The sequence below is a fragment of the Cephus cinctus genome, unplaced genomic scaffold (genome assembly GCF_000341935.2).
Source record: "Cephus cinctus unplaced genomic scaffold, Ccin1 Ccin1_scaffold1034, whole genome shotgun sequence".
In the NCBI taxonomy this organism is placed as follows: Eukaryota; Metazoa; Arthropoda; class Insecta; order Hymenoptera; family Cephidae; genus Cephus; species Cephus cinctus.
Window position 1 is genome coordinate 249,121 of NW_014333567.1, and position 14,584 is coordinate 263,704.

The 14,584-nt window shown below is 45.7% G+C and overlaps 1 protein-coding gene across 1 annotated transcript; it reads right to left on the bottom strand.

Moving 5' to 3' along the window:
• Positions 1-846: 846 nt before the first annotated feature.
• On the bottom strand, positions 847-13,991 carry LOC107271734 (neuromedin-U receptor 1). The gene is made up of 3 exons (XM_015748082.2): positions 8,705-13,991; positions 2,675-2,901; positions 847-2,438 (listed from the first exon to the last, which is right to left on the bottom strand). The coding sequence occupies exons 1-3, from the start codon at positions 9,624-9,626 to the stop codon at positions 1,638-1,640; spliced, it is 1,950 nt and encodes a 649-aa protein (XP_015603568.1). The 5' UTR covers positions 9,627-13,991; the 3' UTR covers positions 847-1,637.
• Positions 13,992-14,584: the final 593 nt, after the last annotated feature.

Here is a 14,584-nt window from a genome sequence, read left to right on the forward strand (position 1 = left end):
GTGAAAATATTAGGGGGATAACCGCAATCGTAGAAATCATATGGTTCGGCGAAAATAAATTTTTCGATCATTTTGTAGATCAACGTGGGCTCGGATCCGATATGTTTTTGGCTCCTGAACAAGAAAACGAACAAGGAGTCTAGACTTTGAGATTGATATTTTTCAGAAAGCTAATTACATTTAATTGCTAATTCTAGGACTGCTGTATAAGGAATTATCACGTGACTCTGGCCGTGCACAGCGGAATGTTTTGCAGTAAGTTCCTACGGGTTAAGGTTTGTATCGTAGTGTGCTAAAATTTCAACTACATGAATAAACGCAACAAAAATCTTCGCACGGGCTGAATTAATAAAAGAATTATAATGTTTGCTCGAAAGCAGCAGCAGTGGTTCTATAAATATAAAGGGACGCCGTCAATGGGCTCTCAATGGTCTGCCTCAATGTTCTCTATTGATTTTAATCGTAAGGTGCGATTGCGGGCTCATGTAAAAATCGAGTTCAAGACAAATAGCGAAAGAGCTTCGGCTCGATAAGTACCGATGGTCTATGCAGGATTTATAGAATGGCTGAGAAATGGGCGACAGGGATTCTTTGGGCCGAGCAAAACGAATCGATGCGGAGGGTAGGTGAGTGTAAGACGGCCCTGGACTATTTACCCGTCGATCGGCAGATCGGTTTAATTCAAAGTTCGATGACGCCGATGATGGATATTGCACGTCGTTGGTCCACAATAGTTTCTGTGCAAATTTTTGCAGCAACTTTTGTAACTTCCGATTATTATTTACAGACCTAGAAATAGAAAAAGAAAAGAGACTTGCAAGGCGACGTGGAGAGCAATCGAAATAATTGGAGCGTACAAAGTGTTTTTATTTATTTCTTCTAAACACGTAATCTCTACCTCCGTTCCAAATTTGTACCAATGTCAAGTTTTGATAATAAAACTCGCAAGATAATATTACTCTGGGTAATAATTGTATCTCTGTCAGACGTGGAATATTTTTGGAACGCAGCTAGGAAATTTCATTTAATGTCTGACAATGTGCTTTAACGTATTGGCAATAAAAATGGAAAAAAAAAATCGAATTCTCATCCAAGTCGAAATTTAGCATATAAATGTAACGTATACGTGCGTTAAATGTCTTAAAAATCTTAAGGTCCATTAAGATTAGGTTAGCTACTCCGAGTATAAAGCTTCGTGTCCACGAGAACCGCGCATTGCGAACACATCTTTTTCTTCATTGTTTTCCTTGGTTGCATCATGCGACGCTTTCAATGGGAAGCTGCGCGAAGGATCTTGAAACAGGAAGTCGCCATTAGCGACAGTCGCACGTGACCCACGTAGTATCTTTGAATCTTTCCGTTATCGGCTCGACGGCTGAGCTTTTCTGTACAGTTACTCGAGACATTGTTAATGCATTCGAATACAGAAACGCGAGGCAGCTCAACCGGATATGTCGAATGTTCTTGTACCAAAGTATGAAGAATGTCATCGAGCGAGATTCTTATTACTCATTGCCTCGTTAGTCTTATCGTCTCACAGAGGGAAGCAAGGCAGCGCCGAGCGACGGGAGGCTCAAAAGTGGAAACAGATATCCCCATCCAAGATACCCCGATCCGGGATAACAGTCAGAGAGCACCTAACCGTTGTCGGACATTTTCTGCTGGCCACGTAGCTCCTTGATGCGAATCTCGTTCATGTAGGCCGAGAGTTCGTCGTCCATCAGACTGGCGTCCACGTCTCTCAAGCTGCTGTTGCTAATGTTGCAGGCTGTCATCGAGTACTCCTCGCGATTCTCATCGATCCCGGTTGGAATCGTGCAAGTCAATTTTCCGGCCGATGACTCCAGCGACGACTTCCTCCTGGCCAACCAGCCGAAAAGAGTCCACCACTTCCGCGAAGGGTCGTATCCATTATTCCTGCTTCCACCGTACCTCCTGACTCCGACTCCCTGCGCCTGAAGCCCTTCGTCCATGTAGGAAATGTTTCGTATCCCCAGCCCGTTTGCCGGTCGAGCTGCGCAAATTGGACGCGACTGCTGGTCGTTGGTGCGTTCCTGTAAAGGCAGAATCCTGCGACTCGACTGACCGGAAAGCGAGGCACTGGTGGTATCGGTGGCGCCGATTTCGCCAGAGAAGGTTCTACGCATAGATGGCACTGCTGCTTGCCGGCCGGCGCACGTGGGCAAGGCCTGACCTCCTGGCAGGTCGGAGGAGCCAGGCTCGGCGCAGACCACTATTCCTGTTCCTGCTCGGCTGCTCTCCTCTCGTACGGAATTACCTGACCAGTCCGTGCTCTCTTGAGCTCCGCCTGTTTCGGCGTTCCTGCGTCCGAAGATCCCAGCTGCTCCGCGCTGCTGCGAGCGCGATAAACTCGAATACGAACGTTGCTCTCGCTGACTGGAAAATCTGGTCGCTCTGCAGCATCTCGCCAGCGTTTCCTAAAGTCAAATACAGTTGGAGTTATCAATTATGAGCTATGCTGTTGTCGTGGGTGTGCGTGCCTGCGTGCGAATGGCTGTATAAACATTTTCGGTCGAATCGAATAACACGATATAGATATTTTCGATATAGACATACGCCGAATGAGTAATAGGAAAAAGTGGGCATTTCGCTTTGAAAGTCTAATTGTAAGTACAACGTTCAGCTTGAAATCGTTTCTTAAACGAAAGCTCACCATGAACGCTTCTCGGAACTTGTTGGACATGATGTTGTAGAGGATCGGATTGATGGTGGTCGAAACGTAGTATAAGACGCCGGACACGTAGGTAAATAAAAGGTAAAGAAATTCCATCCAAGGACTGTTGGAATTAATATGGTCTGCCGAGTTGGTCCCATAGATGGCGATAAGTCGCTGCACGTGAAAAGGCGCCCAGCATATAAAGAAGGCCAGCACTACGGCAACTAAAAGAAGAAGAAAGAAACGAGAGTAAACAATGAAGGACTCTACGCACTTATTTAACCCTCCATACGCTCCTTCGGTGATATTACAATTATTCTGCTCAGCTAAATTCACGCATCATAGAATAAGCCGTCAATATATTTTTTTATTTACGTCTTTATAGATTACAACTTATGATATATTCGTGATCAATTTTCAAAAATATTTCGCCAAGTATTTTTAGACCTCCGAGTTTAACGAAAAATCGCTTTAATTAATCTCTAATTATTTTGTAGAAATATTCTTTAAAAAAAAAAAAAATAAAAAGAAGAGGTAAACATTTTATTTTGCTCAGCTTAAATAAACTTAGTAAATAAATTGTCAAGACTTTCTGCTTGCAGCTGTTTCCTTCGAAAACTTAAATCTTCGGGATAACGAGCAAGAACCAGAGGAACGGTAGCTTCCCTGATGCATTCGACTCCTGGCGGATGGCTCCAATAAGCGCTCCTGCGAAGAGGAAGCTGAATTAACATTAGCAGGGGCACATTGACATTCCTACTATTGAACGAGCATCCTAACGTAATTTTGAGTTCCTTCGAATGTTGCGGGCCATTCTTAAAAGAATATTTGTTTCTCTCTGCCTTAAAAATCGCATTTTTTAAAAGGACTTTCGATTTTACCTACTCCTTATTAACGGGGAGTAATCGAGTATTTGTACGTGTGGACGCACGGATGAATATATATATATATCATTTCATATATGAAAGACTTGAAATATTCAACTGGACACACGATGCATGATGAATACAAATCCAGGAATAAATCTGTACGACGGAAATTGTCCAGCACACTTTTTAGGGAAACAGTATTATCGGGCCGAAAGTACGTATGTACCGAACTTTTAAAAATCCCACACTCATTTAACCCTATTGAGCAGCTTCAAAAGCCGAACGATATCACAAAGTTTCCTGGCTGCTCGATAGTCAGCCAAGCGTGCTCGTATGTTCAAATTCCTATATGTATAGCTACGCTGGCTCTGGCAATTTAGTGAATTTTCGATATCAGGATGAGTGGATGACACTCGCATCAGCGACAGCGACACGGGCGTATACGACATCTGTGAGTAATTTTCGAGTAAGCTGCGACGTCATAGCTACTGTGTTTCGGGATTAGTTCCTAGCCTTGTTTGTTTGCGCCAGGCGGCAGCACCGTTGCAGGGCCGCGCTCGTAATAATTAAGACGCAGGGATTATTTGTTCCTGAAGTTGGCTTTACGTGAGAATCTATCAGGATAATCATTTAAATCCAGGTTTTGCATAACACTCAGCGTGGCATCGGTTACCGGTGGAAACTAACTCGCAGTAGGAAATAAGTTGAATTTTGTAATCGCTGTAGTGACGAACGTGCAAGCGTGCGCGCTACGTACTCCGGCGCTTTGCCTGTGAATAGCGGGCATTAAATGTAAGTAGCTCCGTGCAAATCGCATCCCGATACAAGCTATCATGATTGTAGCCCAAAGCAGAAACACCGTCGCATCGGACGGCTTAAGATATGAATATCCGTGAGGTAGCTGCGATTAGAGCTACAGTTATATTCGAGGTGTCAGTAACGTTTAAGCTCTGGGAAACTCCTACAAGCTCCCTTGCATTAAAATTCATAAAATGAAGATCCCTCGAAAAGTCATATAAAACAATTTTTTTCAATTTCTTTTTTCCCCGAAAAATTCCAGCACTGGAATAAAGATGGACGCCCATTCGACTGTACCGTCCGAATGCACCTCTTCATATGTATATATGCAGTTATCGTTTTATTTATTAGCGAATCCGCCGCTCTTACCAAAACTTCTTCGCGACCCGTCACGTTCGTCTCCCCGTCTGCCGGCGGCTTTGGCTTTCAGACGAAAACCACGCAAAATGAATTCTAATGCAAAGCGCAGAAAGTGCAAGGTCGGCTGTGCAACAACTGCGAAATGGTCTCGTGTGGTGCTTTATTATAAATTTTTTTTTTTCTTAAATTTCTTCTAAGAATATAAAATACCCGTAGGGACGATTGGGGGTAGCCTCAACCACGATCAATCGGGTCGCTCAATCCGATCAGCGGCTGATCGAGAGGATCGCGCACCGTCACGGCTGCCGTTCTCGCCAGCCAAGCGGGACGTCTTGTAAATTCCTAAGATCTAGCTGCACGCAGAGAAGTGACTATTCTCGTGGAATAAGTCGCGGATCTCTGTGTGTGCGGCATTTGTCTGTAAGATAAATACATGTTATGGTTATCCTTGGCAATGTTTATCGTAATTTCAATAGTAAAGGAGTCGTAAAAAAAGAAGTACACGTAACGACGGTATGAGAAACACTTACGCGCCAATGGACAATGTTTTTCCTGCATCTCATATTTTTATACACAGCATCCCGACTCCCTTGGCTCGAGTAGATTCATGAGAAAGGAAGAAAATTGCAACTGAGTGGATATACGCATTAAATAATGCATTCCAATGAAAGAGCTCGCAGGTCAAGTGAAAAACTCAAGTCGCCATTGAATGATGCAAATAAGATTATCCAGGGATAATTCATGCTCGCTAATTAATCAAGGAAAATGATAGCGATTGACATAAGAATCGAATGCTGGCAGGCTGTATGTATAGGCTACCAATGAACTGTTCGACGGATGGCTGTTGGCGATGGGGGAGAAACGAAGCAGGAATCCGAGGGAAGGATTCCGTACTTCACCACAATTTGTAATATCCTGGCCTAGGTGCAGAAGCCACCGACGATCGCTGTCCTTCGGCCGTTCATCGTCCTGACACTCGCGATTACATTGACCTTGTCGCGATGAACTCGAGGACTCCGTATGGGATCCGATTAACGAGCAGCCGACGAGGAGAAGTGCTCCCGTTATGACTGGAGTCGTTCAGGCACTTTCGAGCCCCTATATAAAATCGAACAGCAGCAGCAATAGAGTGGTTTCACGAGAATCGACTGGGCCCTGAGCAATGGGGAGTACGATACGACGTAGAGACACGATATTACCTTTCGTTTATGAAGCAGCAAATACTGGACGGCCAATAGACGAATCGGCCCGAAGGACTCTCTAGGTCGTCGTGCCAAATTAACCAGTAATCTACGATAAACGTTGACTGCGCCTTGCTGGTCTTGCTACTCGTGCTTCGGATACCCCTAAGGATTTACTGACTGTGAATCGGATTTCAATCGTCTCCACGCGTCTGCTTTATTCAGTTGCTGTTCGTCTGGCTGCCTGTAAACTTCGTTCCCGAGTTAACGAGACCAGATTTTCTGTCTGCGATCGCGTCGAAGACGCCTTCGCGATTTATCACGAGACAACCGGAAATATTTTCATATTCTTCGCGACCGTCCGCCGATACAATGAACCTTTAGCACAGAATCGTGCGGGACGTTGATGTTAACTTTCAGTTAGCATATCAATCTGTATCCCAATGCACGCTGCTTTTACACGCTTACGCGAATAGTCAAGGATATACAAGGAGCATCGAGCTGTTGAAATATTTGGAAAATATTTGGATCCAGAACGCCTTGCTCGATTCGAAAACTCTGCCGTCGAGTCCAGCCACGCCGGGATTCGCGCGTTTGTCAATTTCTTTGAGGTCTCACCTCGCAAGGAACAGCTTGCAGCTGAAGCGTCGGGCCTACCAGTCGGACGGGTTCGCTGCTTTAGGTGTCGTTAACACTGGGAACTTTGGAAGGTCGTGCGATTTCGTGCGATTAAGAGGCTGTAGGTTGGCAAGATTAATCGAGGCAAGCCGGCATTTAGCAGCTCCGAATTTCGCAGCGAGGACAGTCTGTGGTCGACGGAATCGGCCGCATCGAAATCAGGCGGACGAGGCCGGGACTGGCTAATCAATCCTGTGGATCGACTCCTTTTAGGTATAGGTGTGTACCCGATAGCTTCCATTGCTTTATTTCTCCTTACACTCTGGCTGCATTTCGCGTGTAATCATTAATCAGTTTATGAGCCTCGAGCAGACTTTCTCTTTCATATATTGTATTTTGCTTTGATCGGACTGCACTTTTCGACTTGGTGATACTACGACGGACCTCACAGAAATTCCCTAGGATCCACGTCACTCCGTGCTCGTTTTTTTATTTATGATCTTGATCGTATAGACGAGCCTAGGAACTTTGTCACTTGGACGCCTGTTTATAATGGGGAGAAGGTAATCGCGCACGTACGACGATGCGTTTCGTGGGAATGATAAGTTGCAAATTACTTATTTTCACCTTAGATCATCTCGGATTCATTGGATTGCGTTCCATGACATTGCCAATTGTATCGATAAAAACATGATTACATAATTACGACGTGACTCAAGAATTCCAACTGTCGAAGCGTTTCCTGAACTCTCCTTTCGCTCCGACGGAGAATGACGCGTCTGTGTAACCTACGTCTCCACGTGGGCCCGCGAGTTGATCGTTATGTCAGATTTAACGAGAAATCGTCTTCTATACTTTGAATCCCATAATTTTAATAACAATAACTGCACGTCACTTAAAACGTACAAAGTTGCCTGGGCGCCGAAGAGTTACACTTGCTTCCCGGCCAATTTCCTTTCTACGGTATCAAAAGCGTCATTCTCTAGATATGCCAAGTACTGCAAGTACATATGGTCGGTAGGAAGATCTTTACGAGATGAAAAAATTGCAAACGGCAACAATGAAAGGGAAAAGCGTAACGAGAAATTAGTTGGAGCTGGAACTTTCGCGGCTGATACCCGGGAGAATGACTCGTAGGTTTAGTGTGGGAAATGCGAATTAAACGAATGTAAATTTTGCCTTTTGTTTTGCCGTTATTCGAAAAGATATCAAGCGTAACTAATTTATGCAGCACGTGCGTATCAGTGGCTGCCCTGCGCTATGTATATGTATACTCCTCCGTATAATTTCGATACTCTGCGAGGCCGCCGATGCCTGCCGAGTGCCTTCAGCGCGCAATCCAATTGACTTTCATAATCCGTCTCCGTCTACGGAGTCCGACGCGCCGATGCATTGTCTCTTATGAAATGCGAATACGGAATTTCTTATACGTAATGCGAGAGACGTGTCGACGGCACCGAGATCGTCGTAAGCGTATTCGGTAAGACCTGCGGGCTTTACTTATACCGATCAGCGTTATTTTACTTTGTTTATTATCCTCGTAATTATGCATCCATCCGCTGTGTTAATTACGACTAAAAGAAATACGTATAAAATTTATCCTAATGAGAAGCATTATGGCGATGATAATTGCGAGTCGGTTATCGAATAATTATATATATAAGCTGCTATCGTATTTTCTTTCTTTTTAGTCAAACAAAGAATTGCCAATTGCCAATCGACCGTCATCGGGACAATTATTCAATGATTCAATAATTCTAGGAGTGCAGTCCTTGTTGCAGAAATTCCGAGAGTCTATATGTATATCCCTGTCATCTATAGAGATCCTTTAAATTCTAGAAACGGTTGGACAAATATTATGCAGTCTGTGTTCTGGATCGTCGAGATACTCTTGATGCACGTGCACACGACTTTCACAGGTGGGGCACGGTTCGATACAAGCACGCAGCTAACCGGCTCGGGTGTTTATCGAGGAGCGACATTAAAATTGACTTCCGACGTTCGTTAAAGTCAGAAGAAATTCAAGAGAGCGGCCGTTCCATTTAACGATGACCACGACCACCAGCAGGCACGACGCCGCCGCCGTTCGGACTGAACCAAAGTGAAGCTCAATCGAAGAAAAGGCACAAATCGCGAGACCGTTGACACTTGGAATTCCGCGAGAACTACGTGCAGGTGAATCTGCCTTGGTCCATACTCACCGAGCATCTTCAGGACACGTCTCGAGGATTTTCCTGCGTGGTGACGGCAATTCCGGTCTCTGTGCCTCGACTTCCCGTAAGACTTCCTGGCGACGTAGCTCTTGCCGGAGTCACTTTTCATCATGTTGGACTGGTGGAGCTTCAGGCCAATTAGAACGTAGAGGACGGTGATCAAGACCATGGGAACCACGAAGAAGAGGAAGGTCGAGAGCTCGAAGGAGTGCTGAATGATCTCGGTCTTGAAGGTGCACATGAGGTAATCGGAATCTTCGGTGGGGCCTGTGACGATGCCAAACTGCAGCGCCTGCGGGATGGCAAAGGACGCGGCGATAACCCATATCAGTAGGATGAGCTTGATCGCGCGGGACAACTTGGACATCGTCTGCGAGAGAAACGGGTGGCAGATGGCGACGTATCGCTCTATCGTGAAGGCCGTGATGGTCAGGACCGTCGCGTTGGTCGACATCTCGGCAGCCAGGCCTCGCAGGACGCAGAAGACTTCGCCAAAGACGTAACGGTACTTGGACCACACCAGGTAAATCTCGGCCGGAAGTCCTGACACCAGCAGCAGCAGGTCCGAAATTGCCAGGCTGAAGAGGTAGTAGTTCGTCGCGGTGTGCATCGACTTGTTGCGCGCTATCACGATGCACGTGCTGACGTTCCCGACGATTCCGGTAAGGAATATCGCGACGTAGATCACGCTTATCGGGATCACCACGTAGAGGGGGTCCCGGGGGGGATCGTAAGGATTCGACGCCAGGCTGCTGTCACTCAGATTCCCATCTTCCGTTTCCACTCCCGCGGCCGCCCCCGTCCCCGCCCCAAGGAAGAGGCTTCCGTTCGCCCTCTGGAACAGTTCCTCCTGGGCTTCGCGCACGATCCCCAGGGTCGTCGGCAGGGCAATTTCCAACGAATTTTCCATTTCAGTTGGCACCTTGGGCTTTAGTGCGCATCCAGTCGCGGCTTATTTCACGATGATCACGATGATCACGATGATCGCGATGACGACATTCTTAATCTTGACAGTTCACGTCACACGGTCGCTCATCTTCTCCGGGTAGACCCTCGTAAAAAGCTTCTGTTGTTTATTCGGTTTTAACGAACTCTAACCGTGATGTCACGCTTCACCCGGCGGAGAATGACGACGCCTCGCGTCGATTCGCACGGCGCCACGAGAGACGACTGCAGCGAGGACGCGACGCCTGCGGACAAGAAGGACGGATTTACGAAGCGCGCGCTCTTCCCGACGCCGACGCCGACGCCGACGCCGACGCCGACCCGAGCCAGGGCCACCGTATGCGGGATTCGAGGATTTTCCCTGTGTTATTGCGATCAGATTCTATTTCTTATTTCTCTGACATGTTCGCACTTCTACTGTTGTTTATCGGTACTCGAAGTCGGCAGGATTGGAATTTCACAAGGAGACTCGTTCGACTTTGGTCTAGGAGGGACTTTTTCTTTTAAATTTCAATCCGAAAAACGAAAAACAGTATAATGCACACGTGCGTGTTAATAATATACGGTGCGGCAATAATATAGTCCACGTAATTTGTGAGTTAAATTTATTAGGGATGCCAATCTCCGACCTTGAAGTTTACGTGAGTTTCGTTTTTTATACGTTTACTCCTTCTCTCATCAAGCTATTATTCTTATGCGTTCTCATTCCGGTATATACTGTATAAAAGTATTTATCATTCCTGAATTTTATTGCCAACCCACTATGAATAAATGGTGCATCTGGGTGCACTGGACGTGATAGAGTGTAAATACGCTTCCTTTGTTTCCTGCGATTTCATGAATTTATTCGAGATTCTATTGGCCCAGAATACATTTTTCAAAGAGACGATACACTTCCGGCAGTACGATAGATCCCTCGAAGAATTTTTTGATTCGATCTCAAATTCAATGTCAGGCAAAATCACAAGGAAACCGACACATTCTCAGGTATTCACATTTTTTCGGATCGCTCCTCCGCAGCGAAATTACTTGAATCTCCAAAAAATGGAACGAAGCGGAAGACATTTGGCCAAGTTTCATTGACGCGGCGTCCCGTGCACGCCAGTCGTGCGTATCGAGTGTGAGCCTAGAAATGCACGGGGGAATGGATGCGGAAGGAAGGTCCTCGGGATCCTGTGGGATTCTTCAGGTCGAAGGAGTCGACGGGCGCCAATAACGATCTGGTTATTAGGAGTCGGGCCAGGAAATTCGGCCAGTCGCGTAAAAGGATTTTATAGGAATTTAAAATCAAAGGAAAAATCGGACCGTCGAGTATCAGTGGAAGACATATGGCTGGCATATTCACGCAGCTATATTTCGCCGAAAGAGAATGGGTCGTTTCCGATAGGCAATATCAACCTGATCGCCGCGATCGGTGCGGCCGCTTTGACGTTCGGCAAACACAGAGCGGAATTCGATAAGCACGGATTTTGGGCGCCTCTTACTGTAACGGTTTCAAATTTACGAGGAAATTACGACGAAATTAGTCCGCGCCAGATGGCCCCAGTGGCCGCGTAGCCACCCAGGCGCGATATCAATCAGCCAATAGTTGATGCTCCTACGAATCAAAGGAAGCTGCTAAAGGTAGAATTAGGAGGAAATTTTGCCAAACTGTGCTTTCAAAAATGCCACTTCTAACCTACGAGGACTCGTTGCACATTGCGGGTAACATAGGAATCTCCGGAAATTTCCGTGCGACGCTGCGACAGCGGGCCTCAGTCTTTCGGCCGGTCGAAATTTCACTTGAATGTGCTTATGCACTGTATTATGGTTTTGCCTGGTGGAATAGTAGTCGAGTAGATGTTTGTTTTTTAAGGCCGTCGGCCGAATTCTCATTAAGACGTCTATCGCAAATTTACGATTTCATTAGAGAGACGTACTCCACTTCTTTCGCCATTACTCTTCCTATTGTTATTGATATTGACGTTGCGTCCTCAACAGCCTCGAATTACTATACCCGGTGGACATGTCGAACTCATCGATCGGTAAAATCGCATCTACGAGACGCATCAAGTCCAAGGCGCCGGATTCAAAACACATTCCAATAGACTGGTTGCTCTCCGTCGCTCAACCATCGACCGGCCATCGGTCTTTTTTATTCTTTTCTCGAAGACTCGGCAGCTTCCAAATTAACACGTTACATTGGAATTTTCCTCTCGTTGGATCTCGTCTCTCCTATCTTTTAAATCAATCTTTTTGATTGTAATATAAAATCTCATTTCACGAACTCTGTGAACTTTACATGAAAATCTACTATTCTTTCCGTGAAATTTCATCGATGAAAATCGGGATGCTGTACGTAATTTCTTAAGGGCAAAAAGGGACACTAGGCTGATAATACATATTACGGAAGGCGAGGGGAGGGAAGTTTCGAAATGACATTAAGAACTCGAGAATGGCTCCAGCTCTTTCGCTCCCTCGGCTGTTCCACAGCGGAAGGGCAGCGTGATGCACGCAAGAAAAGGGAGCGGGTTGCTAATTGCGAGCTCCTGTGAACCATGAAATTCGGTTAGGACCAGTTAGGAAGTACCACAAGTGGTGTGCGTGTCAAATGAGAACGATCGACCCAGTTTTCCATTTCTTTGACGTAGGAATTATCGTCGCGGAGGCTATTTTATTCGTATAGTTTAACTGACTTCAAGTGGACCTTTGCTTCCCTTCGCTCCGCCTTCGCGTCTTCCAGTCGATTCATAAGAGTAACGGCAGGCTGGCGAGACGCGCGCGCGTCACACCGACGCCTCGAATAACCGTGAGGAGCTCGTCGATTCGCTTTTATCGGGACTGAAATACCATCTATTTTAACGGTCGTTCTAATTTTAAGCACATTTTGACAAATATCATCACGTCATCAGCCTCGACCAGCAGTGCAGTTCTTACGGTTCCTTTACCGGAGAACCAAAAATAGCCTGTAAATAATCTCGAGGGAGAGATTAGAATGTGCCAAAAGAGGGAACTTCAAGACTAGGCGAGTCTTTCATTCGTCCTCAAGTCGTACGGCTGCTCCGCGCGCGAGAACAAAGACGTTCCGTCGGCCTAATTGCGATGAAATCTCCTGTGAATTTCTGTTTCTGACAGAAACTCCTGGATCTAGAAAGGGTATTCAGTAGCGGGTCGTCCTTCGATCCTTCGATCCTTCGATCCTTCGATCCTTGGCTCCAGGCGCACAGTCGCTCGAATAGGGCTCGGCAATGTTGTTCCTCAGGCTGTGGCCGCGAGCGATGGCCACGTGCACAAGGGAACGGGGACACGTGACCGTAACTCAGGCTTTCAAATTATAGTCCGGATTTGCCCTTCCGGGTTAGTCGGGTTTGCTAATCCGACAGCTGTAGTGGGTTTCGGGTCTGCAATAATTAGCGTCTATCCAGATTGAGAATTTGGCTTTGCCTACGAGCACTGTCGCACTGAAGACGCAGGTTCGATCGGTTGGTCTGGTGAATCGATGCAGTATCGATCGACTGGAGTTCCAGAGCAAAAGGGATAGGAAGATGAGCAGCACGACGCGTGTATGCCAATTATTGTCTGATTGTCTTCTTTATAATTCGAACGTGCTTGTGCCTCCTCGGTCGAGTGCCTGACGATGACTGATCATGTAAATCGGCAGTTGGCCAAATAAATTAACCGAGTCGCTGCTTTTGTTTACGGACTCCGAGTTAATAATTAAAATTTATTAAGACGTCCGAGGGACATCCTTAGGATGTTTCGTGGGTTCCCTCGAGTCAAACCATCGCCGCAGCCGTGCATTTGAAATCGCACAATTATAATGCGCAAAAGAAATGGATGGAAGAACTGTAAGTAATCATAAGTAAACACGCGGAGAATGAAATGCTGCTCTAGAAAATTCGATATATACATATATACTTCTGTCCGGATTTGCGACAAAGCCTGCCCTTCGGATAAAGAAACTTTTATACGAGGAAATTACTGTGGACCGAGTACTGCCTCCGGCCGAGTTGCTCTAATGCATGGTCTTAGTTTTAATTTTACTCGACGGTCCGATCGCCTTTCAAATTTCTATCCTTATTCCGTCTCCTCCTCACTGATTTAAGTGAGTTATTTACTCGGCCCAATTCATCCTGCACGGTGTTATGAATATTGGCTAAATTCGAACGATAATTCATGATGCCAGCCGTAAGGAAATTTGCCGTTGCCAAATGTTTTTTACCGAAGATAATGCGCGGCAAGTCAATGGAAAACCATTCGTTACCTCTGGCTGAGAAACATTGGCAATGGGAAATTTGTGTACTGGCAAATTCGAAAGAGCATCCTCTCAGAATATTTTGACGAGTCGATTTCTATTGTCTGCTGCTCTTCAGCGACCTTACAATAAACCATATTTCACTGTTCGTAATCTGTATTCGATAACCGCTGTATCTTACGATATATTTTATATATATATACAAAGGTAGATGCGTAACGTTCCGCGTGTACATTACGTGGGGTCTTGTGAAATTATCCAGATAGATTTTCTTGCAGCTCTTATTTCGAGGAGAGTAGTTGCACGTTCTTATGCAGAATGGCTCCGCTTCTCCCATTTCGTCGATAAATGTGCTAATATCCAGCCATGATTAAAATAATTTCGTTCTTCCTTGTGCTCATCGGATGCTGGAAGAGTCGCCAATATCAAAATTCCTTAAGATTAATTAAATTACGATACTTCCTAGAAAACCATTCAAATTTCGTACGTGGGATAAATATTTTTTTCTCTCGGAGCTCAGGTCGCTCGTTTTACGCTGCTTTTTCAGGACTCGGGTCATGCATGTTTCTCCGAGGTGTCTGTCCCTTGTAGGAGAATTTACGTGCTTTCTTAACCAATGCACAGAATCTCACAAAGAAACAGAACCGATTTGAAGATCGATTCCACTGTAAGGACAGTACCGTATACTA